The sequence below is a fragment of the Xenopus laevis genome, chromosome 7S (genome assembly GCF_017654675.1).
Source record: "Xenopus laevis strain J_2021 chromosome 7S, Xenopus_laevis_v10.1, whole genome shotgun sequence".
Lineage (NCBI taxonomy): Eukaryota > Metazoa > Chordata > Amphibia > Anura > Pipidae > Xenopus > Xenopus laevis.
Genome location: NC_054384.1, coordinates 110,626,396 through 110,651,071, shown reverse-complemented (window position 1 = coordinate 110,651,071; position 24,676 = coordinate 110,626,396). Strand labels below are relative to the sequence as shown.

Sequence of the window (24,676 nt, the reverse complement as noted above, 5' to 3'; positions counted from 1 at the left end):
TGTGCTGCTGTCACTTACTGAGCTTAGGGAGCCACTCACAATATACAGTACACATAGAATAGAAATGTCACAATATAAGGCTAATTAGTAATTAATACACATAATTACTACATGGCAGCACAGAAACCAGTGCAATTAGCATCAGAATTGAATAATCAGCAAACCTGTAGCATCAGCTTATATTACAGCCAGGGAAGCTCATTTTCTGCTGGATAACTAGTGACGAGCCCTAAGCTTAGCTTCTCAACAGCCAATCAGAGCCCACTGAGCATGTGAGTGTCACAGACACTTTCCAAGATGGTGACCCCCTGTGACAAGTTTGAAGTCCTGGATCATTGCTGCTATTGACAAGCTCAAACTTTAGCCTCGTGCAATAAGTTCACTATAGAAAATAAGACATTTGTAGCCACATTCATTTTTAAGGATTAGTTCTCCTTGATGGCATCCTGGAACTGGTTCATAATTATGGAGACAACAAGTGGTCCTGGCACTCAGCCTTTTCACAGTTGAGGGCCTGAGCAGACAGGCCAGTGTAAGTGACACAGTAAGGGACAAATCTTGGCTGTGTTCTATTTAGAAAAATACAAGGGGGGTTGTGGGAGCACTCCAACGAGTAGAAAAAATGTTTACTCAAACGAGGAGTAAAAATGTGTTTAAATGGAAGTGCTACTGATTTGGCCAATTGATCAATTCACATTCCCTGGTCCATTGTCTCATAAGGGATTCAGTATAAATGCAAGTGCATGTGTTTACAGAAACAGGGTTTTTTAGTTACAAAGTTATAATCATAAAATTGGTAGCAATTCCATTGTAGTTAAAGGTATTCCGACATGATTTTTATGTATTTTTTATTTCTAAATGACACTGTTTAAACTGCAAATAATTCACTGTACAATATAAAATGTCCTTCCTGAAGCAGCAAGTGTATTTAGTTGTAATATTGGTGTGTAGGTGCATCTCAGCTCATTTTGCCTGGTCATGTGATTTCAGAAAGAGCCAGCACTTTAGGATGGAACTGCTTTCTGGCAGCCTGTTGTTTCTCCTACTCAATGTAACTGAATGTGTCGCAGTGGGACCTGGATTTTACTATTGAGTGTTGTTCTTATATCTACCAGGCGGCTGTTATCTTGTGTTAGGGAGCTGCTATCTGGTTACCTTCCCATTTCTCTGTCTGCTTGGGGGACACAGGGACAGTGGGGTATAGCTGGTACCAGTAGGAGGAGGACGCAACAATATGAATAATTTACTAGCTCCTCCTCTGCTGGCTATACCCCCTCAGCAGGCGGAGCCCAGTCAGTTATTTGTTGTGTCCTCAGGAGGACGACGTTTCCTATTCAATCAGCTAGTCTGACACCTGGAGAGATTCGGCAGCCCTACACTAAGTATGTGGTATGGACCGATATCTTCCTACGTGGGATGGTCTCCGGGGTAACAGAGTGTACTGAACACCTACCATCCAGTCTTACTTGGCAGGGCAAGAGCGCTGACAAATCCACTTCAGCATGACTATCCATTGCCGCGGCCCGAAAAGGGGGCCATAGGGGGAGGCTACGCCATTTCAGCAAATCATGGCATTCACTCACCCGGAACACCTGGGTTCACAAAATCGTAACCCTAGGTTACCACATAGAGTTCACTGCTCCTCCTCCTCGTCACTTCTTTAGGTCCAGAATCCCTCAGGAGCCAGCGAAACGCAAGGCATTCCAAGACGTCATTCAAGGATTACTTCAGAAAGAAGTAATCATTGCAGTACCGTCCACAGAACAGTTCCAGGGTTACTACTCAAACCTTTTTATAGTACCCAAGAAAGACGATTCATTTTGACCAGTCTTAGACCTCAAGGAGCTGAACAAGTTCATCCTCTCAAGCAGGTTCAAGATGGAGTCGCTCCGCTCTGTCATCACAGCAATGTCTCCAGGCGAATTCCTGACCTCTCTCGGCATGAAGGATGCGTATCTGCATATTCCCATTTTCCCTCCTCATCAGAAATACTTACTCTTTGCCTTTCAAAACCTTAATTTTCAATTCACAGCACTCCCGTTTGGTCCAACATCAGCACCTTGGGTATTCACAAAGAGCATGGCAGTAGCTACGGGCATCTCAATTACTCCGTATTTGGATGATCTGCTAATCAAGGCACCTTCAGGTCCAGAAGCACAACAGGTGCTCTGCCTCACCATGACAATTCTTCAGGACCTGGGATGGTGTCTCAATTTGGACAAGTCTTCTCTCAACACCAGTCAATCAATGATATTCCTGGGGATGCATTTCAACACCTTGACACAGAGGGTGTCTCTCCCTCACGAGAAGATACTCTACCTACAATCCCTAGTCAGGTCCTTGAGGGTGAAGCAATCACACACAGCCAGATTCTGCATGAAGGCGCTAGGAGTGATGGTCTCAACAACAGTGGCTGTGTCTCTAGCTCAGTTCCACCTCAGGGATCTGCAATGGAACATTCTTTCAACGTGGAAAAATAAATCACTGTTTCAGATGATCCACATTTCCAGCAAGACCCTGTCATCACTCCTTTGGTGGCTAAAGGTAAACAACCTCGCTACCGGCAGACCGCTCGGAAACCCACAATGGCGCATCCGAACAACGGATGCAAGCCTCTTCAGTTGGGGAGTGGTACTGGAGGGCAGAGCAGCGCATGGTCTATGGACAACAGAAAAGAGCGTATTATTGATCAACACTCTCGAGATTCTGGCAATCCGCCTGGGCCTCAAGCATTGGCAGAGGGATCCGTCAAGGTTCAGTCAGACAACTCCACGGCAGTTGCTTACATAAACCATCAAGGGGGAACAAGGAGAAGAAGGGCACTAAACGAGGTCAAGCTCATTTTCCACTGGGCGGAAGCCAACCAAACCCTGCTGTCCGCCATATAGATCCCGGGAATCCAGAACTGGGAAGCAGACTTCCTAAGCAGACAATCACTAGACCTGGGTGAGTGGTCACTAAACCAGGAAATATTCCATGAAATAGCGAGATTGTGAGTACCGGAGGTGGACCTGATGACCACCCGGCAGAACTGGAAGGTATCAACGTTCTTCTCCAGGTACCGGGATCCTCTAGCCTTAGGCGCGGACGCCCTAAGATCAAAGTGGGATTTTCAACTCGCTTACAAATTTCCACCAATCCCTCTTATTCCAAGGACAATAAGAAAGCTCCAAGGAGAACAGACAACACTCATCCTCATAGCTCCCACATGGCCACGGCGAACATGGTTCTCTCCATAGAGGAACCTTGGAGCTTCCCTAACCTGCCGGATCTTCTCTCTCAAGGGCCCATTCTTCATTCAAAGCCACAAAGTCTCAACTTGACGGCGTGGCTTTTGAAACCCACATTGTAAAGAGTAAGGGGTTCTCTGACAAGGTGGTGAAGATTATGGAGCATGGAGCACATAACAGGACTGGTGTACTCGACACAACAAGGTTTTCAAACGTTTTTCCATCTCCAACCTTCTGAATTCCTACAGGAAGGACTATCCATGGGCCCATTGATGGGATTGCTAAAATCCCAAGTCTCCACTCTGTCTATTCTTTTCCAAAAGCGCTTAGCCCTCCTCCCGGATGTCAAGACCTTTATGCAAGGGGTGGCTCACATAGCGCCTCCAACTCGAACACCTGTTCCCTCATGGGACCTCACTGTGGTATTGCGAGCCCTTCAGGATCCACCTTTTGAGCCGTTGCTATCGATTCCATTACAGTGGCTTACCTGGAAAACGGTATTCCTACTAGCAATTGTGTCGGCAAGAAGAGTTTCAGAACTCAGCGCTCTTTCCTGGTGTTCCATCAGGGCAGAGCGGTACTATACCTTCCTTTCTCTCAAAGGTAGTTTCGTCTTTTCACCTCAGTCAAAAGACAACCATACCAACCTTCTGTCTGTCACCATCCAACCCTAAGGAAGTGGCACTGCATTCTCTGTATCCGGTATGAGCTCTCAAGTTCTATTTGCATACGGTTAAAGACAATCGCAAAACAGATACTGTTTATTGTTCCAGGAGGACCCCTACACGGAACTACGACCTCGAAGGCTTCCATTTCACGCTATATTAGACAGGCCATTCAACGAGCATACACGGCAAAGGGGGGGGGCAAACACCCCCACAATGGGTCAAGGCACACTCAACAAGGGGGATGACCATGTCCTGGGCCTTCCAGAATCAAGCCTCGGCTGAGCAGCTGTGCAAAGCAGCTACCTGTACATCAATCCACTCTTTTGCAATATTCTACCATTTCGATACCTTTGCGACTTCTGACTTAAGCTTCGGCAGGAAGGTTCTTCAAGCCGCAGTGGCACCTTCCACATAGGCCTATCCTTCCCGCCCTATTCAAGGGGACAGCTTTGGTACGTCCCCACTGTCCCTGTGTCCCCCAAGCAGACACTGGAGAAAAGGAGATTTTGTGTACTCACCATTAAATCTCTCTCTTCAGTCGCTTGGGGGACACAGGGCTTCCCTCCCTGGATAGGGGGCATTCTGCCAATCAGACATGGTCTGGTAATTAATCATTGTATTGCCTTATTAGGTTAAGTTATATTCAAGTTATACGAGTACTTTGTTAAAAAACTGACTGGGCTCCGCCTGCTGAGGGGGTATAGCCAGCAGAGGAGGAGCTAGTTAATTATTCATATTGTTGTGTCCTCCTCCTACTGGTACCAGCTATACCTCACTATCCCTGTGTCCCCCAAGCGACTGAAGAGAAAGAGATTTAATGGTGAGTACACAAAATCTCCTTTTTTCTGTTGTTAGGCTGCTGGGGGGGGGGGAAGAGAGGGGATGATATCACTCCAACTTGCAGTACAGCAGTAAAGAGTGATTGAAGTTTACCAGAGCACAAGTCACATGACTGGGGGCAGCTGGGAAACTGACAATATGTCTAGCCCCATATCAGATTTCAAAATTACATATAAAAAAACCTTTGCTCTTTTGAGAAATGGATTTCAGTACAGAATTCTGATGGAGCAGCTCTATTAACTGATGTGTTTTGAAATAAAAAAAAACAAAACTTTCCCATAACAGTATCCTTTTAAACACTTAGCCTTGGAGTGCTCCCACAATCCCCCTTGTATTTTTATATTGTAGCCAGAAGCTGTAGGCTAAGCTTCCATGTGGTTTGTAGCACCCCCCCCCTTCAACAAATGGTGGTCTCATGCCTTTAAAAATAGGTGTTTGGTTCGGGAAGTTGCAAAAGCTAGTGGCGGGGGAGGATCTAGCCCTCTGATAAAAATCAGTGCCAAGGTCAGGAGACACTTATCCCAAGGAATGCTACTATGCAGGAGGTACAAGCCTTATAATACTATGACCAGAGGTAAATATTTAGGGACCACCGTATGGGGTTTACCTTGTCGTAGTATGGTGGCTTACCAACTTTATATTTATAACTTTGCAACTAAAAAGCCCTGTCCATTGATTAATTGGCCAAATCAGTGGCACTTCCATTGTACTTAAAACACATTTTTATTTAGCCTTGGAGCGTATTTATAACCACCCTTGTATTTTTTGTGTTCTATTTAGAACAGGCTTTGCTGATGGCAGGGCTTCCCTGGAAATGAAACGGCCCAGTGATAATGGTAGAGACATACCTGTAGTGTAGGCGACTGCAGATCTGAAGTTACAAGGCAGTGGTTAAACTGGTAGAGAGCAACTGCAAAGTCTTCATCAGACGAGCCTAGGAAATGGATTAATGGAAGATACAAGTTAGCTGATGGCATCATCAGGCACAGCATCCTTTTTGGGATTGCACTATTAAATGTCTGCCCAGTTAAAGATATCTTCTATCATTCTATCCATGTGAACTTTACAGTCCATCCCAAAGTTCATCTTTATTATCTTCAGTCATCAGGCAGCCCACTGTCCTCCCTCATCCTAACTACCCCAATTCTTATGTCTTTTCTCATTACCTTTCAGACCGTCTTTATCCATGTCCTTGATGATACTAGCAAGTGTGGCCATGTGCTGCTCCGTCAGAGAAACGCTCAGATAGTTCCGGATGAAGTTGCTACGACAATTCAGCATGCAGCCGGTGATAAAGTTCAAAGTGCTGGAAGCCAGGCTAAGGAACTGAGAGAGGGAGAGAAGTCTCTCATAATCTTGTCCAGCATTTGATCTTTTTCTCATGCTAAATGTCACCATCAGTGCTGAGGTACAAGAATTACCACAAGAACTCAAGCAAAAAATCTGTGGTTTAAGGACAATGGCACACGGACCAATTTTGTGCATTCTGACCCCAGTCACCTTCATATCAAATTGTGAAAACCTGACAGAATTCAGTGTATGTGGTGGACCATGCTGAATCAGGAGGATGAGAAAAGCCACTTCTTCTACCTACCCCTTTTTACTAATGTAGTCTTGTACCATGTTCTGATTATCCCAGTGCAATATGTATAAACATTATGCCCCAACTACAGCACATATCAGAATTAGTTTTAGTTTCTCTTTAAGTCATCCTTAAACCACAATGTGGATATTGTCCTCACCAGTTCTGGATCCTTGCGGCTGGCCAAAATATTGCCGTTTTCCCCGTTATTTTGCTTGCTGGGGCTCTTTGCCCTTGGGGAGCTCTCTAGAGGCGGTGGAGGAGGAGGTGGAGGAGGAACAGCTTTTTCTTTGCTTGGGGAGATTGTCTCCTCAAACCACAGCCCCAAGATTGGCTCACTGTCATCATCTGAATGGAGAGAGCAAACAATATAAATGGAGAGAGCTTAAAGTGGAACTATCGTGAACATTTAATATAAGCTTGCTCATAGTGAAGTAAGAAACTTCTAAATACAACTCAAATTCTGCATTTTTAACTAATAAATAATCAAGTTTATATTCACTATTCCTCTCTCAGCATCTGTATCTCTTCATTCTGTCTTAATGCAGCAGCTGGGTGACAGATGAATGATCCACTATATCTTATAGGGGGGCTCCTTTCCTAGCAGATGTATGAGAGCTCACTCAAATAACTGATTCCAGTAAAAACAAAATCTAACAAAATAACTGCCTTTTGCACAAATTCTGCATGTAGAGAGACATGATGTCTGGTGATTTGAATAGATTGAGCTCTAATACATCTTCTATATTGGATCATTCATCTGACACCCAACTGCTGCATGAAGAGAGAATGAAGAGAAACAGATGCTGAGAGAGGAATAGTGAAGATAAAGTTGATTATTTCAGAAACAGTGCAGAATATTTAATTGATTGTATTTATAAAGTTATTTCAGTATGCTGAAGCTTATATTACATTTTTATTTTTGCGATAGTTCCCCATTAATGCAGACATTATAAAGTGGCCTAGTTCAAGAGAAGGAAAACAGCAGATTGGGAAGCTATATCTGCATATCATTGGTTTACCCTGACTGCTGTCCTCTTCTGTGCTGCTGAAGTCATCCTCATAGTAAGTATTTGAATCTGTAGAGGCGCTGACATCGCTGCTCATGGAGCCCTTCCTTTGGCGCTGCAGGACACAAGCCTGTGAGACAAAACAGTAAATTGAATGTGAATGCGACAGAACTACAAGGCACACCACAAGTAAACAGTTTATTTAGCAACCCAAATGGGGTAGCAGGGGTCATTATGTACTTTAACATAGATAACTCACATGTCACACTTACTTTTGTTCTCGATTTTAATTTTTGGAGCTTTCCTGGTTAAGGCTAAGCTACATGCACAACAAGACAAATGAAGTGAGTCACCTTGCGATAGGATGTAGACAGGATGGTGAAGAGCAGGTTGGTCAGAGGGATGGAATCAATAAGCCTCTGGATTCTTTGAATAGATGTGCTCTGAGCTGTGATGTTTAACTCTGCCAGGGGTCCGTCCGTGTCCAGGGGCTGCTGTGAGAAATATTGGCAAAGCTCAGAATGACACTTCTGTACATGGGATTGGAGCATTGGGGGGAGGGTTTCAGTTAAAAAAAATGGTTGTCAGTCACCTTGTGCAGAGTCTCCACTTGTAGGTCCTGGAACAGTGATGTGAGCAGTTTGATTGCATGGTTTGCTAGAACTACTGACAGGACCCCAAACCCCTGGTGTCTATGGGGAAAAATAATCAGAATAGATTTTATAATCCAGTATTTATGCAGTGACTGATTACCAGGGTACCTGATTAAATACACACTGTGCTATAACTGTTTAAGGAGAACAAAATGGCATCTTCCTCCCATATGTGTAGATAAAAGGGAAGGAATGATATATGCATACAATAAGTATGATACATGGGATAGCACATGGAAGAAAATATCCTCCAGTAAGGTAAATGGATGAAGGTAGCTAATTTAGACGAGACTTACCCTTTCACAGGTACCACTTTTGGGGAGCCCACTGCCTCTTTGGACCGAGCAATGTCCCGAACTCTAAGCGCTGCCAGGGGATCTTTCTCCTTTCCTTTATCAGCAAGAGCTGTGGGACTCAGGTTCAAAATCAGGTAGATGCTGTTCACCAGGCACCAGGCCCCCAAGAGCTGGAAGTTCTGGTAATGCTGCAAGAGACAATGGACAAAAGAGAAATTTGACTTGGATTAGGATTTAACCCAAAACTGAATCTGATATTTACCCCAGTGCAACCATACAGACAAACTACAGGATAACTACACAGGTTGCTACAGACCAATAAAGACAGGGGACTGCTGGAGCAAGCAAGCTTCTAAATTGCCCCTAGGATAGTTCCCCAGATTAAACATATGCATTTTTAAATTCTAAGGAGAGATTAGCCTTGCCCATGGCTCCATACTAGAAACACAATAAATAAACAGCTGCTTTAGATATAGTGGACGGATACAACAAGGAAGGGCAGCTGTTTTAATTCTATAATCCTGCCTCCTATTGATGCAAGTTATACCCCAAGATGAAGAGGCAAATGTTCCAATACTAATTATCATATGCTTAACTTATAGTGATAGCAATAGATATCATTCCACTGTAGTAAATACAAGAATGAGTGGTAAAAAGTTGTACCTTGAATTAGTAATTAATTAGTAATTCTTACCTCTCCTCCAGCTCTGCGGGAGCTGTTAATGGCCTGTCCAATCATCTCATAGATTTCAAGCTGCAATGCAAGTTTACAAAGATCAGCTGAGAATGAGAAGCATTCAGTCGGTGCAAGTAGCAGCTATAGTCTGTCATGTTATACTTACACATTTCTGCACAATGGTGGCAGCATCATTCTCATAGTCTTCTTCTTTGCAGCTAGTGGATCCTGTTCGAACTTGTTGGGTGCTTCCAACATGGAGGATTGCCATACATGTTGCTACACTCACACCTTTTACAGAAAAAGAACCAAAAAAATGATATAGTGAATAAAAGCACGAGACCATATAAAAGCACGAGTCTGAAGGCTGAGTGTTTTTTAACAGGTCTTTGAACTCTGAGGTGACTTCTAATATCAGGGGGTACTTTTTTTTATTATAATACACAAGTTTCAGTGAGTCATGTGACAGAAATGACATCACTAAGCTCCGATTATAACCGATTACATCACTAAGCACCATTTATAAGGATATAATTTACAGGATATTCATGGCTCTTGTATATTATATATATTACAGATTAAACAAACAGGATGCAAAGAAAAAAAGATGGAAGCAGCGTGTGGGCCTACCTGCATACAAACAGCTGAGGGCCAACAGGGTAACATCCTTGAGTCGTTGGGGAGTAAGTGGTTCCATTACAGGCAAGGAGAGTGTATCAAGGGCCATAGTCACGTCAATCACAAGAGAGTGGAACCTGCAATGTAAATATTGGAAAAGACCATTGAAATATTAATGTTAATATCTTTTCAGATTCCCATTTTCCAGTATGCCGGACTCGCACTCACCCATTGCGCACAGCAGTTGCGTCTCCCACAGTAGCTGGCATGATGAAAAAGGAATTCGCTGAAACGGCGTCCTGAAACCGGTTTATGTACCTCAGGAAGTAGGGGAGGTTTAAGCAAACGCGCAGCAGCTTCTCTGACCCCCCTGGCAAGAAGGAAAAACACCAACGAGAATAAATAATTGCAAATATATCATATATACACTATGGGTCATATCCTCTGTTCACAAGCAGAGTTAATATAAGCATTAATCAGTTGAACGCTGACAAAATCTGGCCTTACCTAGTTCTTGGAGATTGGCCACATTCTGGGCTATGAAGATGCTTTTGGTTTTGGCATTAGATACTGGATCAGCTGTAGAATCTTCACTCTCACTTTCCACCTGAGGACAAGGTTTGTTACTAAAAACAGCCACTGCATTTGGTTAGGTTGGGTGAGGAAACAAAGGGAATGAGCCGAACCTGTGCATGTGATGTAAGAGGTGAAGATCCTGCCCCTCTGGGATTAAACACAGAAGTCAGCTGGTTCAGGAAGTTCATCTGGACCTCTTTCTGGCGCAGCTCTGGGCTTGGCAGAACCACAATTTCTTTCTGATCCTCCACTAAACAAATGAAGGGAAAAAAAAGAAGATATTTGAAAGGAATGTTATTGGGAAGACATCAGCTAAAGACAAACTGTCAGAAGGTTTGTACCAACCATCAGAGAGAGTCTGCACAGTCTGCGGGAGTTTGGATGATTTCATCATTGCTGTAAAGGTGATGATCTCGGTTCGGTCCAGGCGGCTGGTACCACTGCATAATCCCTTAATCAGTAGGATCAGGTGTTTCTACAGAAAAGAAAATGTGTGTGTTAATGTAAAGCTTGCTGTGAAACAAACCCTGATACAGGAGGGGATTCTTTTATTCTTTTTATTCTTTTTAAATTGATGTTGCTCGTCCTTTAATACAGGAGTGCCCACACTTTACTAATTTAAAAAGGGATCCTGTCATCAGAAAACATGTTTTTTTTTCAAAACACATCAGTTAATAGTGCTACTCAAGCAGAATTCTGCACTGAAATCCATTTCTCAAAAGAGCAAAGAGATTTTTTTATATTCAATTTTGAAATCTGACATGGGGCTAGACATATTGTCAATTTCCCAGCTGCCCCTGGTCATGTGACTTGTGCCTGCACTTTAGGAGAGAAATGCTTTCTGGCAGGCTGCTGTTTTTCCTTCTCAATGTAACTGAATGTGTCTCAGTGGGACCTGGATTTTACTATTGAGTGCTGTTCTTAGATCTACCAGGCAGCTGTTATCTTGTGTTAGGGAGCTGCTATCTGGTTACCTTCCCATTGTTCTGTTGTTTGGCTGCTGGGGGGAAGGGAGGGGGTGATATCACTCTAACTTGCAGTACAGCAGTAAAGAGTGACTGAAGTTTATCAGAGCACAAGTCACATGACTTGGGGCAGCTGGGAAATTGACAATATGTCTAGCCCCATGTCAGATTAGAGTAGAGTAGAGTTCTACTTTTAGGGATGCCCCATTATGATCTACATTCATAAAAGCATTGATAACATTCTGTTCCACGGAAAATATTACTTAAATATTGATTTATGAGAAAACATATATTGTTATATTTAAAAATCTATTTCCTATGTAACCTTCACATAAAAATATCTGAATGAAAAGAATGAAACAGGAAGGTGATTTAGTCAAGCTGTTTGAGGTCAAGTATCTTGAGATCTACTGATCCCCAGCTCAAGGTCTAATGGTACATCCCGATCTACCTTTTGGGCACCCCTGCCTTCATATCTTGGAATTAACAAAATAAATAATGAATGTACATTGCAAAAGTGCTTAGAATAGCCCCCTCATCAATTTTACATTCACTTATTTTTAAGGTTTAGTTATCCTTTAAACATTTGGGGGGAAGAAATTAATTCAGTAATTGTTTGGTGCAAGAGTAGGTAGCCTATCAAAATCAATCAAAATCAAAAACTGCATAATGAGACAAGGAAGTGTCTGACAAAGAGATGCCTGGAGGATATTGGGAAGGTGCTGCCATACAGGTTTCTCTCACCTGAGACACAGCGCAGGCCTCGTCGGGACTCTCCAGTCGTAACAGGGAGAATTCAAGCAGAACTTTGCAGGCAGCAGCGACAGACTGCAGCTGATTCCTGGGAACTGCAAGGAAGTGAAAACAAACGGAGAGAAACATTAAAATTAGTTATAGAGAAAAAAAACACACTCATTGCTTATATGATGCCAACATTCTAATAACACAAAGATCTCCCATTATACCAAGAATTCCCCCAGTTTCCAGCCCTTTGGCTCTCAGGCCATTCCAGTACTTACTCTGACTGCAAACTGTAGTTATATAGTGAGTGGAGAGCGCCACAAAGGAGGAGTAGAAGGGTTCATACTGTTTGTCATGATGCAGAATCTCTGATTCACTGGGGAGAGAGAGAGACAAAATATGTTATTAATGGCATTGTCTGTCCCTTTCTCTTCTCTGCACTGCTGCTTCCGACTCCTGATACAACTTCCCAATATCCATTCATTCCTCATTCTCACTGGGTTTATAGTTCTGTGTAACTGTCATTGTGTCTGTCCCTTTCTCTTCTCTGCACTGCTGCTTCCGACTCCTGATACAACTTCCCAATATCCATTCATTCCTCATTCTCACTGGGTTTATAGTTCTGTGTAACTGTCATTGTGTCTGTCCCTTTCTCTTCTCTGCACTGCTGCTTCCGACTCCTGATACAACTTCCCAATATCCATTCATTCCTCATTCTCACTGGGTTTATAGTTCTGTGTAACTGTCATTGTGTCTGTCCCTTTCTCTTCTCTGCACTGCTGCTTCCGACTCCTGATACAACTTCCCAATATCCATTCATTCCTCATTCTCACTGGGTTTATAGTTCTGTGTAACTGTCATTGTGTCTGCCCCTTTCTCTTCTCTGCACTGCTGCCTCTGACTCCTGATACAACTTCCCAATATCCATTCATTCCTCATTCTCACTGGGTTTATAGTTCTGTGTAACTGTCATTGTGTCTGTCCCTTTCTCTGCACTGCTGCTTCTGACTCCTGATACAACTTCCCAATATCCATTCATTCCTCATTCTCACTGGGTTTATAGTTCTGTGTAACTGTCATTGTGTCTGTCCCTTTCTCTGCACTGCTGCCTCTGACTCCTGATACAACTTCCCAATATCCATTCATTCCTCATTCTCACTGGGTTTATAGTTCTGTGTAACTGTCATTGTGTCTGTCCCTTTCTCTTCTCTGCACTGCTGCTTCTGACTCCTGATACAACTTCCCAATATCCATTCATTCCTCATTCTCACTGGGTTTATAGTTCTGTGTAACTGTGTCTGTCCCTTTCTGTTCACTTGTTCTGAAGTAGCAGGAATTGGTTTATTAATCACCTGGAAATCTGCTTACAATTAAATTTTCTTCATTTTCTTCATTATGCAACAAAAATCCAACTTTAAAGGAGGAGTTCACCTTCTAAACACTTTTTTTTCAGTTGGTTTCAGACATTTGTGACCATTTTCTCATGTTGAGCATTAAAGTTTTTGTTAATCCCCTCATTATGTCTGATACATAAAGTTGATCAATTTCCAATCTTTGTCCCCGCTGAGCAGAATCAGATTTTAAATAAAAGGCAGTGGTTACAGTTGATACAATTGTTACAAATATCCCCCATAGATCAGACTGTGAAATATATACAATGTAGCCAATTGGAATAGAATCTGCAGCTGAATTACTGAGCTGCCACTCACACACCAGAGATAACATTTTAAACTTCAATTTTGGGAAAACATTCAAAAATGAAAAAAAAAATGAAAAAAGCCTATTTCTGTTGAACAATCTGAAAACATTCGAACTGAAGAAAATGTGTTTGAAAATGCCAAATAAGCTACAGGCAAAATGCCTGAAAATCAAATGGTCTGTTAAAGGGCTTCTGTGTCAGAGAACTAGAAGAGAGTTAATGTTGTGTTGCTTTGTGTGTTCTGCCTCCTCCAATGAGTGCGAGTCATGTCTGGACTCAGAGTCAAAACAGGACCTGCATTTCAAGCACACAAAGGCCCAAAAAGCCTTAAGGAGCCCTATCTGAAGGCCAGTTAGGGAGAGATTTGGGGTGACTGCTTATTTGTACCCTGGGTACCCCTGGAACTATAGCAGGGTGACACCCCAATGTTTCTATATATCTGTAACCTTGTTATGAGCTAAGGGGGCCCAGTCTGAAGGTCAGTTAGGGGAAGATTTGGGGTGAGTGTTTATTTGTGCCCTGGGTACCCCTGGAACCATAGCAGGGTGACACCCCAATGTTTCTATATATCTGTAACCTTGTTATGAGCTAAGGGGGCCCAGTCTGATGGCCAGTTAGGGGGAGATTTGGGGTGAGTGTTTATTTGTGCCCTGGGTACCCCTGGAACTATAGCAGGGTGACACCCCAATGTTTCTATATATCTGTAACCTTGTTATGAGCTAAGGGGGCCCCGTCTGAAGGTCAGTTAGGGGGAGATTTGGGGTGAGTGCTTATTTGTACCCTGGGTACCCCTGGAACTATAGCAGGGTGACACCCCAATGTTTCTATATATCTGTAACCTTGTTATGAGCTAAGGGGGCCCCGTCTGAAGGTCAGTTAGGGGGAGATTTGGGGTGAGTGCTTATTTGTACCCTGGGTACCCCTGGAACTATAGCAGGGTGACACCCCAATGTTTCTATATATCTGTAACCTTGTTATGAGCTAAGGGGGCCCAGTCTGATGGCCAGTTAGGGGGAGATTTGGGGTGAGTGTTTATTTGTGCCCTGGGTACCCCTGGAACTATAGCAGGGTGACACCCCAATGTTTCTATATATCTGTAACCTTGTTATGAGCTAAGGGGGGCCCCGTCTGAAGGTCAGTTAGGGGGGAGATTTGGGGTGAGTGCTTATTTGTACCCTGGGTACCCCTGGAACTATAGCAGGGTGACACCCCAATGTTTCTATATATCTGTAACCTTGTTATGAGCTAAGGGGGCCCAGTCTGAAGGTCAGTTAGGGGGAGATTTGGGGTGAGTGTTTATTTGTGCCTGGGTAACCCCTGGAACCATAGCAGGGTGACACCCCAATGTTTCTATATATCTGTAACCTTGTTATGAGCTAAGGGGGCCCAGTCTGATGGCCAGTTAGGGGGAGATTTGGGGTGAGTGTTTATTTGTGCCCTGGGTACCCCTGGAACCATAGCAGGGTGACACCCCAATGTTTCTATATATCTGTAACCTTGTTATGAGCTAAGGGGGCCCAGTCTGATGGCCAGTTAGGGGGAGATTTGGGGTGAGTGTTTATTTGTGCCCTGGGTACCCCTGGAACTATAGCAGGGTGACACCCCAATGTTTCTATATATCTGTAACCTTGTTATGAGCTAAGGGGGCCCCGTCTGAAGGTCAGTTAGGGGGAGATTTGGGGTGAGTGCTTATTTGTACCCTGGGTACCCCTGGAACTATAGCAGGGTGACACCCCAATGTTTCTATATATCTGTAACCTTGTTATGAGCTAAGGGGGCCCAGTCTGATGGCCAGTTAGGGGGAGATTTGGGGTGAGTGTTTATTTGTGCCCTGGGTACCCCTGGAACTATAGCAGGGTGACACCCCAATGTTTCTATATATCTGTAACCTTGTTATGAGCTAAGGGGGCCCAGTCTGATGGCCAGTTAGGGGGAGATTTGGGGTGAGTGTTTATTTGTGCCCTGGGTACCCCTGGAACTATAGCAGGGTGACACCCCAATGTTTCTATATATCTGTAACCTTGTTATGAGCTAAGGGGGCCCCGTCTGAAGGTCAGTTAGGGGGAGATTTGGGGTGAGTGCTTATTTGTACCCTGGGTACCCCTGGAACTATAGCAGGGTGACACCCCAATGTTTCTATATATCTGTAACCTTGTTATGAGCTAAGGGGGCCCAGTCTGAAGGTCAGTTAGGGGGAGATTTGGGGTGAGTGTTTATTTGTGCCCTGGGTACCCCTGGAACCATAGCAGGGTGACACCCCAATGTTTCTATATATCTGTAACCTTGTTATGAGCTAAGGGGGCCCAGTCTGATGGCCAGTTAGGGGGAGATTTGGGGTGAGTGTTTATTTGTGCCCTGGGTACCCCTGGAACCATAGCAGGGTGACACCCCAATGTTTCTATATATCTGTAACCTTGTTATGAGCTAAGGGGGCCCAGTCTGATGGCCAGTTAGGGGGAGATTTGGGGTGAGTGTTTATTTGTGCCCTGGGTACCCCTGGAACTATAGCAGGGTGACACCCCAATGTTTCTATATATCTGTAACCTTGTTATGAGCTAAGGGGGGCCCCGTCTGAAGGTCAGTTAGGGGGAGATTTGGGGTGAGTGCTTATTTGTACCCTGGGTACCCCTGGAACTATAGCAGGGTGACACCCCAATGTTTCTATATATCTGTAACCTTGTTATGAGCTAAGGGGGCCCAGTCTGATGGCCAGTTAGGGGGAGATTTGGGGTGAGTGTTTATTTGTGCCCTGGGTACCCCTGGAACTATAGCAGGGTGACACCCCAATGTTTCTATATATCTGTAACCTTGTTATGAGCTAAGGGGGCCCCGTCTGAAGGTCAGTTAGGGGGAGATTTGGGGTGAGTGCTTATTTGTACCCTGGGTACCCCTGGAACTATAGCAGGGTGACACCCAATGTTTCTATATATCTGTAACCTTGTTATGAGCTAAGGGGGCCCCGTCTGAAGGTCAGTTAGGGGGAGATTTGGGGTGAGTGCTTATTTGTACCCTGGGTACCCCTGGAACTATAGCAGGGTGACACCCCAATGTTTCTATATATCTGTAACCTTGTTATGAGCTAAGGGGGCCCAGTCTGATGGCCAGTTAGGGGGAGATTTGGGGTGAGTGTTTATTTGTGCCCTGGGTACCCCTGGAACTATAGCAGGGTGACACCCCAATGTTTCTATATATCTGTAACCTTGTTATGAGCTAAGGGGGCCCCGTCTGAAGGTCAGTTAGGGGGAGATTTGGGGTGAGTGCTTATTTGTACCCTGGGTACCCCTGGAACTATAGCAGGGTGACACCCCAATGTTTCTATATATCTGTAACCTTGTTATGAGCTAAGGGGGCCCAGTCTGAAGGTCAGTTAGGGGAAGATTTGGGGTGAGTGTTTATTTGTGCCCTGGGTACCCCTGGAACCATAGCAGGGTGACACCCCAATGTTTCTATATATCTGTAACCTTGTTATGAGCTAAGGGGGCCCAGTCTGATGGCCAGTTAGGGGGAGATTTGGGGTGAGTGTTTATTTGTGCCCTGGGTACCCCTGGAACTATAGCAGGGTGACACCCCAATGTTTCTATATATCTGTAACCTTGTTATGAGCTAAGGGGGCCCCGTCTGAAGGTCAGTTAGGGGGAGATTTGGGGTGAGTGCTTATTTGTACCCTGGGTACCCCTGGAACTATAGCAGGGTGACACCCCAATGTTTCTATATATCTGTAACCTTGTTATGAGCTAAGGGGGCCCCGTCTGAAGGTCAGTTAGGGGGAGATTTGGGGTGAGTGCTTATTTGTACCCTGGGTACCCCTGGAACTATAGCAGGGTGACACCCCAATGTTTCTATATATCTGTAACCTTGTTATGAGCTAAGGGGGCCCAGTCTGAAGGTCAGTTAGGGGAAGATTTGGGGTGAGTGTTTATTTGTGCCCTGGGTACCCCTGGAACCATAGCAGGGTGACACCCCAATGTTTCTATATATCTGTAACCTTGTTATGAGCTAAGGGGGCCCAGTCTGATGGCCAGTTAGGGGGAGATTTGGGGTGAGTGTTTATTTGTGCCCTGGGTACCCCTGGAACTATAGCAGGGTGACACCCCAATGTTTCTATATATCTGTAACCTTGTTATGAGCTAAGGGGGCCCCGTCTGAAGGTCAGTTAGGGGGAGATTTGGGGTGAGTGCTTATTTGTACCCTGGGTACCCCTGGAACTATAGCAGGGTGACACCCCAATGTTTCTATATATCTGTAACCTTGTTATGAGCTAAGGGGCCCAGTCTGAAGGTCAGTTAGGGGAAGATTTGGGGTGAGTGTTTATTTGTGCCCTGGGTACCCCTGGAACCATAGCAGGGTGACACCCCCAATGTTTCTATATATCTGTAACCTTGTTATGAGCTAAGGGGGCCCAGTCTGATGGCCAGTTAGGGGGAGATTTGGGGTGAGTGTTTATTTGTGCCCTGGGTACCCCTGGAACTATAGCAGGGTGACACCCCAATGTTTCTATATATCTGTAACCTTGTTATGAGCTAAGGGGGCCCCGTCTGAAGGTCAGTTAGGGGGAGATTTGGGGTGAGTGCTTATTTGTACCCTGGGTACCCCTGGAACTATAGCAGGGTGACACCCCAATGTTTCTATATATCTGTAAACTTGTTATGAGCTAAGGGGGCCCAGTCTGAAGGTCAGTTAGGGGGAGATTTGGGGTGAGTGCTTATTTGTACACTGGGTACCCCTGGAACTATAGCAGGGTGACACCCCAATGTTTCTATATATCTGTAACCTTGTTATGAGCTAAGGGGGCCCAGTCTGAAGGTCAGTTCGGGGGAGATTTGGGGTGAGTGCTTATTTGTACCCTGGGTACCCCTGGAACTATATCAGGGTGACACCCCAATGTTTCTATGTATCTGTAACCTTGTTATGAGCTAATGGGGCCCAGTCTGAAGGTCAGTTAGGGGGAGATTTGGGGTGAGTGCTTATTTGTACCCTGGGTACCCCTGGAACTATAGCAGGGTGACACCCCAATGTTTCTATATATCTGTAACCTTGTTATGAGCTAAGGGGGCCCAGTCTGAAGGTCAGTTAGGGGGAGATTTGGGGTGAGTGTTTATTTGTACCCTGGGTACCCCTGGAACTATAGCAGCGTGATACCCCAATGTTTCTATATATCTGTAACCTTGTTATGAGCTAAGGGGGCCCAGTCTGAAGGTCAGTTAGGTCAGTCAGTGAGGTTGCAACACTAAAGTCAGGGGCACTTTAGTAGGAGTGTTGATACAATAACAAAGCCAATGGAAGTTACAGCTATAAGTTTATCTGGCCTGTGATGTGACACAGAAAGTGAAGGATCAAGTACAAGATACGACACAACCAAAAGTCATATTTTCAGACTGGGCAGAATGGAAACTGCAGAGTGAAAGCTAAATAGCCTGTCTCTGTGTGAGGAATAGGAGTGCCACCCATGTGGTTCCTGAATCAGATAAAACATTAAGGGGCACATTTATCAAGGGTCGAATTTCGAGGGTTAATAAACCCTCGAATTCGACGCTCGAATTTAAATCCATTGAATCCGAGTTGGACAAAATGCAAATACAAGTGGCCACAAACTAACACTCGCCAGGGCAGCAGGTTTAGGTTGGTAGAAGGGGTGATGGTGGTACAGTAAGTCAGGATTGGTTCACACACAGTTTATATCAGCAAATGACAAACTGCAACCCCTTCAACTCCCGGCGACCCCCTTCAGTAACGTTCCAAGTCTTGTGGCTTTGCGGCTTTCTCAATAATAATGGATTTTACTTAAAGGGATAGTGTCATAGGAAAACATGTTTTTTTCAAACGGGTTGTTCGCCTTCCAAACACCCAGTTCAGTTGTTATCAGATTGTTCCCCAGAAATAAAGACTTTTTTGAATTACTTTCCATTTTTTACCATTTTTTCAAAATCTAAGTTTAAAGTCAAATGTCCCTGTCTCTGCTGTTTGAGTCTGACAGCTCAGTGGATACGTTTAGTGGATACAATTAGATAGTACATTGAGTTGATACATTTAGTTTGATATAACTAGTTGCTACGTTGAGTTGATATAATTAGTTGATACATCTAGCTGATACATTTCTCAGCCAGATCTATGGGGAATATCAGTGCAACTATTGTATCAAGTCTAACAGTTGCCTTTAGGGTAAGGCCACACGAGGAGATTTGGGGAGATTTTGTCGCCTGGTGACTAATTGCCTCGTCTTTTGCGCGACTATCTCCCCCTTCACTCACTGAGGCAACTATGGGCGACTATTGAAAACGTATCACCGCGTGTGCATTAGCGCAGGCGACTTTGCATTGTAGCCTATGGGGAAAAACGCTGAGGCAGTACAGGGAGATAGTCGCGCAAAAGATGAGGCGATTAGTAGTTGCCAGGCGACAAAATCTCCCCGAATCTCCTCGTGTGGCCTTACCCTTAATGAAGCTCAGGGATTCTGAGTCATTGAATCCCACCCCTGTTCCCCCGCCTCCCAGAGCTCTAGATAACAGCTGCCTGGTAGATCTAAGAACAGCACTCGATAGTAAAATCCAGGTCCCACTGAGACACATTCAGTTACATTGAGTAGGAGAAACAACAGCCTTTTTTATTTTTTTAAACTCGGATGAATGTAATCAACCTGAAATCTCTAATCAAATTCTCGATTTTCAAAAACTTGATTTAAGTTTTTTTCTCTGAAAAAAACGTTAATGTCAGGAAGGCAGCAAACAACTCCAAATTGTTACCTGGGCGTCTCCCATTGACTTAAACAGCAATTTGGCAGGTTTTAGCAAATAGCAAGTATGATAAATATCAAAAATCGAAACTCGAATCGAATTTGAATAACTCCCTAGTTCAATTTGACAGCTTTAACCATAAAAAAAAATCTGAATTTCGAATTTTCAATTCGATCCTTGATAAATCTGCCCCATAGTGTTCGGATTAGGCTAAATAATAAATATAACGAAATTCCTTCAAATCACTAAGTAAATGCTGAATATCCAATAATATTAGGACCAATGCTTCATAATAGATTGTAAGCTCTACAGGGCAGGGACCTCCTTCCTATCTCTCTTACCCCATGGCCCTTAAGCTCTATGTCTTTATATAAGCTCTGTGTACTTTGTGTATATTTAATGTATTTAATAGGTCACTTGTCCTCTGATATATTATACAGCCCAGCAGGGCCCAACAACACTTTACAAATAAAGTTATACAGACATAACATCTCTGCTAAATCCAAGAGCTGACAATCTACTGCTTGCAAACCAGACGACTTCCTGAAAACAGAGCGAACAGAGAACCTCATAAAACATCCAGCATTTCCTGGTTGTGCCCAGTCACTGTTTGTAGAGGAGCAGGTAGTAAAACAAGTGACCGATCCAGAGATAAAACCTCTGTACAATAAACTGCAACTTGTCACAAAGTCTAACTACCAGTGTAGGTTTTGTTTATACAGAGCTCATTATTGAGCCTTACTTACAGGGGGGAGGGGAGAAGTGGGTTGAAGGGGAAAAAGCCAAAGCAGTTTCCTATAAGATCATCAGAATGGGAACAAATAAGCCAAATCCTGATTTCTTTTAATATAAGCACAGGGACATCCTATAGAACTGTGTACTGTCTCTTTAAATCAATGTCTGCCAGATTGGCTCGCCAAGAGGTTCTGAGGCAGTTGTAGTCCAGCTACAAGGGGAGGAGCAGCCCATCTATCAATCAGGAAAACAATCAGCTGACAGGCCACAATTGATTGTGTTGGTGAGGACTACAAGTCCCAGAAGCCAGTGGCAGCGGTCAGGGCGTGGCTATTGAAGGGGTTCCATTATATGTAGAGACAGGGCAGGTGAGTGAGTGACAGCAGGGATGTGGCTCCTGTCAGGGCCGCAGTGACACAGCTCTCCTGTACCCGCCCCTCGCCCAGCCCCGCCGCGGCACCCACCTCTCTATGACCGAGGCCACCAGCTGAGGCAGCTCCTTCAAATCAAACGCCGAGTAGGAGGCTGAGAGCAGCGGCCGCACCGCAAACTCCCAAGCGGGCCCCGAAGAGCCTCCGCTAGACGCCATCTTTCTCTGACTGAGCCGCTTCCGGAAACTAGCGCATTCTGTACCGGATATAGGAAGCAGCTGAGTGTCCCTCACCCGGCGCCGCCATGTTTGTAGAGGCAGAACGTGAGTTCCAGTCTTCCCTGGCCTATATAATAACACTGCTTTGTTTAGCGCTGGAAATGGATCCTTGAAGTTAATGGGGTGCACTTTACTAGTACGGCTTTCTGGCTGCTGCTGCCCCATGGGACCCCACATCTCCTAACGTTGCCTTTAAGTGAACTTTTAGTTATAGAATGGCTAATTATAAGCAGCTTTTCAATTGGTCTTCATTTTTCCTTTTTTGAATTATTGGCCTTCTGCTTTCAAATAGGGGGTCACTGACCCCATCTAAAAAACAAATACTCTTTAAGGCTACAAATGTATTGTTATTGTTACTTTTTATTTAGGGATGCACCGAATCCAGGATTCGGCCAGGATTCGGCCTTTTTCAGCAGGATTCTGGGCCGAATCCTTCTGCCCAGCCGAATCCGAATCCTAATTTGCATATGCAAATTAGGGGCGGGGAGGGAAATTGCATGACTTTTTGTCAGAAAACAAGGAAGTAAAAAGTGTTTTCCCCTTACCACCCCTAATTGGCAAATTAGGGTTCGGATTCGGTTCGGTATTCGGCTGAATCTTTCACGAAGGATTCGGGGGTTCGGCCGAATCCAAAAAAGTGGATTCGGTGCATCCCTATTTTTATTACTCCTCTTTCTACTCAGGCCTCTCCTATTCATATTCCAGTCTCTTATTCAAATCAATGGATAGTTACTAGTAGGGCTGCCCTGGTCAAAACTGTCTGCCCAGTTTTCCAAATTAGGAAAATCAGACAGGATTCCCTATGATTGACAGAGCCATTGGCAAATTGCCGATCATCACGGCATAGCCCCGCGCCTGATGTCACAGCCCCGCCCCCATTGCATCACAGTCCCGCCCCCGGCCCGGATTCAACTGAGCCAAAAGGTCCCTATCAGACAAATACAAGGCGTCCTCTGCACTCAAAATTCAGGGGGAGGTTTAGTGGAAGCACTCTTAAGGCTAAATCAAAATATATTTAATTATAATGGAAGTGCTACTTACAAATGCATATGTTTACAAAACAGGGGTTTTTAGTTACAAAGTTATGATGATAAAGTTGAGAAGCCAACATACCACGTCAAGGTAAACCCAATATGGCGGTCCCTAACTTACTTAACTCAGGTCATAATATAAAAAGATACTTCTCTGCATAATAGCATTACCTGTACACAGTGGGGGTCATTTATCAACACTGGGCAAATTTGCCCATGGGCAGTAACCCATGGTAACCAATCAAATTGCTGCATTCATTGTTCTGCTTGCAGCTGGTTTCAAAAAGCTAATCACTGATTGGTTGCTATAGGTAACTGCCCATGGGCAAATTTGCCCAGTGTTGATAAATGAGCCCCAGTGTGTGTTGTGCATTGGTTTCAATCTGAAAGCTAAATCCTCCCCCACCAGTAAGGGCTTTTAAGAGAGAGAGAGAGAGAGAGATTGCTCAAACCAACGCCCATATTTAAAAGCAAAGGCCCCCCTTGAGAGCGCCCGAGCTGTGCGGCCATTTTTCAAGTGCAGAACAGCTGAAATGCGGAAGTGCCAAAAAGCCGAAGGGCCCGAAGCCACGAAAACAGCCGAAGTGGCGAAAAGACCCAAAGTCACGAAAAGGGAGGCGAAGTTGAAGTCCTGAAGCCACGAGTTCAATTCTACTGAACACCAATTTGTGTTTTTTTTTAATCTCCTGGCCACCAATGGATTATTTTAATACTCTATAGGCCCCTGCCACCAGTTTTTTTTAAAAAATATTCTTTGGGGCCCCAATTTTTTTTAACTTGTAAGAGGGGCCCTGGCGCCAATGTTTTTTTATAAAAAAAGATTTGTAAGGGGCCCCTGGAGCCAATGTTTTTTTTTTTAACTTATAAGGGAGCCCTGATCATCAATAGCTTTTTATAACTTGTGTGTGTGTGGGGGGGGTTACTTTTTTAGCGCTGATGTCTGTGTGGTCTTTTAATTGTGATGGGTTGTGGGCGGGGTCTGGGGTGGGGCTTGGGTGCCGGCATGGGCGGGGCCCCGTGATTTCTAATGGCTGCTACAAACAAGGGAAAGTTGTGCTCACCACTAATTGTTAAATGAAGCGATGAGGCTGTGACCACAAAAGAGTCCTCTGGACTCATCACATGACATCTCAATGTCTTCAATATATTGATAATGGGCTGAGGGCAGAGGACCTCCTGTATTTGTCTATTCCATATCATTTGTAGTTTTTTGTTTCTTTATTCTGTTGATTTCTTTCCAGATTTTATAAAGCAAACGATCCTATTCCACCCTTCCTTCTTATGGCCACAAAGCAACTCCATTTTCTTCTTGGATAGAGAGTCCCCCCATCTCATGTTAATTCCCTCAGCCTTCTACTAATTACCTTATTTGGATAAACTTTATTTCTATCCATATAAAGGTTTAGGCACCTGTTGATAGGAGAGATGGGAAGCGATTGCTCAGACTCATGTTCCTGAAGAAAGAGCGGGCGGATCTTTGCTTTGGAATCACGTCGGACATTGGCACAGGAAGTGGACAAACATTATTTTGCAGAGAAAGAGTGTAAGTCTTGAGTGTTGACATGTTCACTTTTATATGGATCTCTGAGATACTCATATGGGCCCAACTCATGTACTCGGCTCATGCTCATGTGTAGCCATGTTTTACCCTCAGCAGACTCAGGTTCCCTGATAGAAAAAGGGCCAAAAGGTTCCTCTACGGCAGGGGTCCCCAATCTTTTTTTTACCCATGAGCCACATTGAATTCTAAATAAAAGTCACTTTCTGTTCTTTCTAACATGGCAATTTGATGTTCTGCCCTTTAAAGGAGAAGGAAAGGCTAAAAGTAAGTAAGCTTTATCAGAAAGGTCTATATAAATATACCAGTAATCCCTCAAAGTAATGCTGCTCTGAGTCCTCTGTCAAACAGCACATTTCTTTCCTTCTATTGTGTACTCATGGGCTTCTGTATCAGACTAACTGTTTTCAGCTTAAAC

The 24,676-nt window shown here is 44.3% G+C and overlaps 1 protein-coding gene across 10 annotated transcripts in view; it reads right to left on the bottom strand.

The window, feature by feature from the left end:
- Window positions 1-21,618, bottom strand: part of ubr4.S (ubiquitin protein ligase E3 component n-recognin 4 S homeolog) — a 93,301-nt gene extending 71,683 nt beyond the window's left edge. For 7 of the 10 annotated variants that reach the window (XM_018228327.2, XM_041571764.1, XM_018228330.2 and 4 more), the window contains exons 1-17: window positions 21,485-21,618; window positions 12,134-12,231; window positions 11,859-11,962; window positions 10,495-10,624; window positions 10,260-10,399; window positions 10,081-10,180; window positions 9,802-9,943; window positions 9,586-9,710; window positions 9,122-9,246; window positions 8,974-9,033; window positions 8,280-8,467; window positions 7,923-8,022; window positions 7,684-7,824; window positions 7,343-7,460; window positions 6,481-6,668; window positions 5,905-6,064; window positions 5,587-5,672 (exon numbers count right to left, since the gene is read on the bottom strand). In XM_018228327.2, the coding sequence (XP_018083816.1) occupies window positions 5,587-5,672; window positions 5,905-6,064; window positions 6,481-6,668; window positions 7,343-7,460; window positions 7,684-7,824; window positions 7,923-8,022; window positions 8,280-8,467; window positions 8,974-9,033; window positions 9,122-9,246; window positions 9,586-9,710; window positions 9,802-9,943; window positions 10,081-10,180; window positions 10,260-10,399; window positions 10,495-10,624; window positions 11,859-11,962; window positions 12,134-12,231; window positions 21,485-21,609 (2,130 nt within the window). In that variant the 5' untranslated portion in view covers window positions 21,610-21,618. The remainder of the gene's footprint in view (window positions 1-5,586; window positions 5,673-5,904; window positions 6,065-6,480; window positions 6,669-7,342; window positions 7,461-7,683; window positions 7,825-7,922; window positions 8,023-8,279; window positions 8,468-8,973; window positions 9,034-9,121; window positions 9,247-9,585; window positions 9,711-9,801; window positions 9,944-10,080; window positions 10,181-10,259; window positions 10,400-10,494; window positions 10,625-11,858; window positions 11,963-12,133; window positions 12,232-21,484) is intronic. The other 3 variants (XM_018228329.2, XM_018228334.2, XM_018228335.2) reach the window with 1 other exon arrangement.
- Window positions 21,619-24,676: the final 3,058 nt, after the last annotated feature.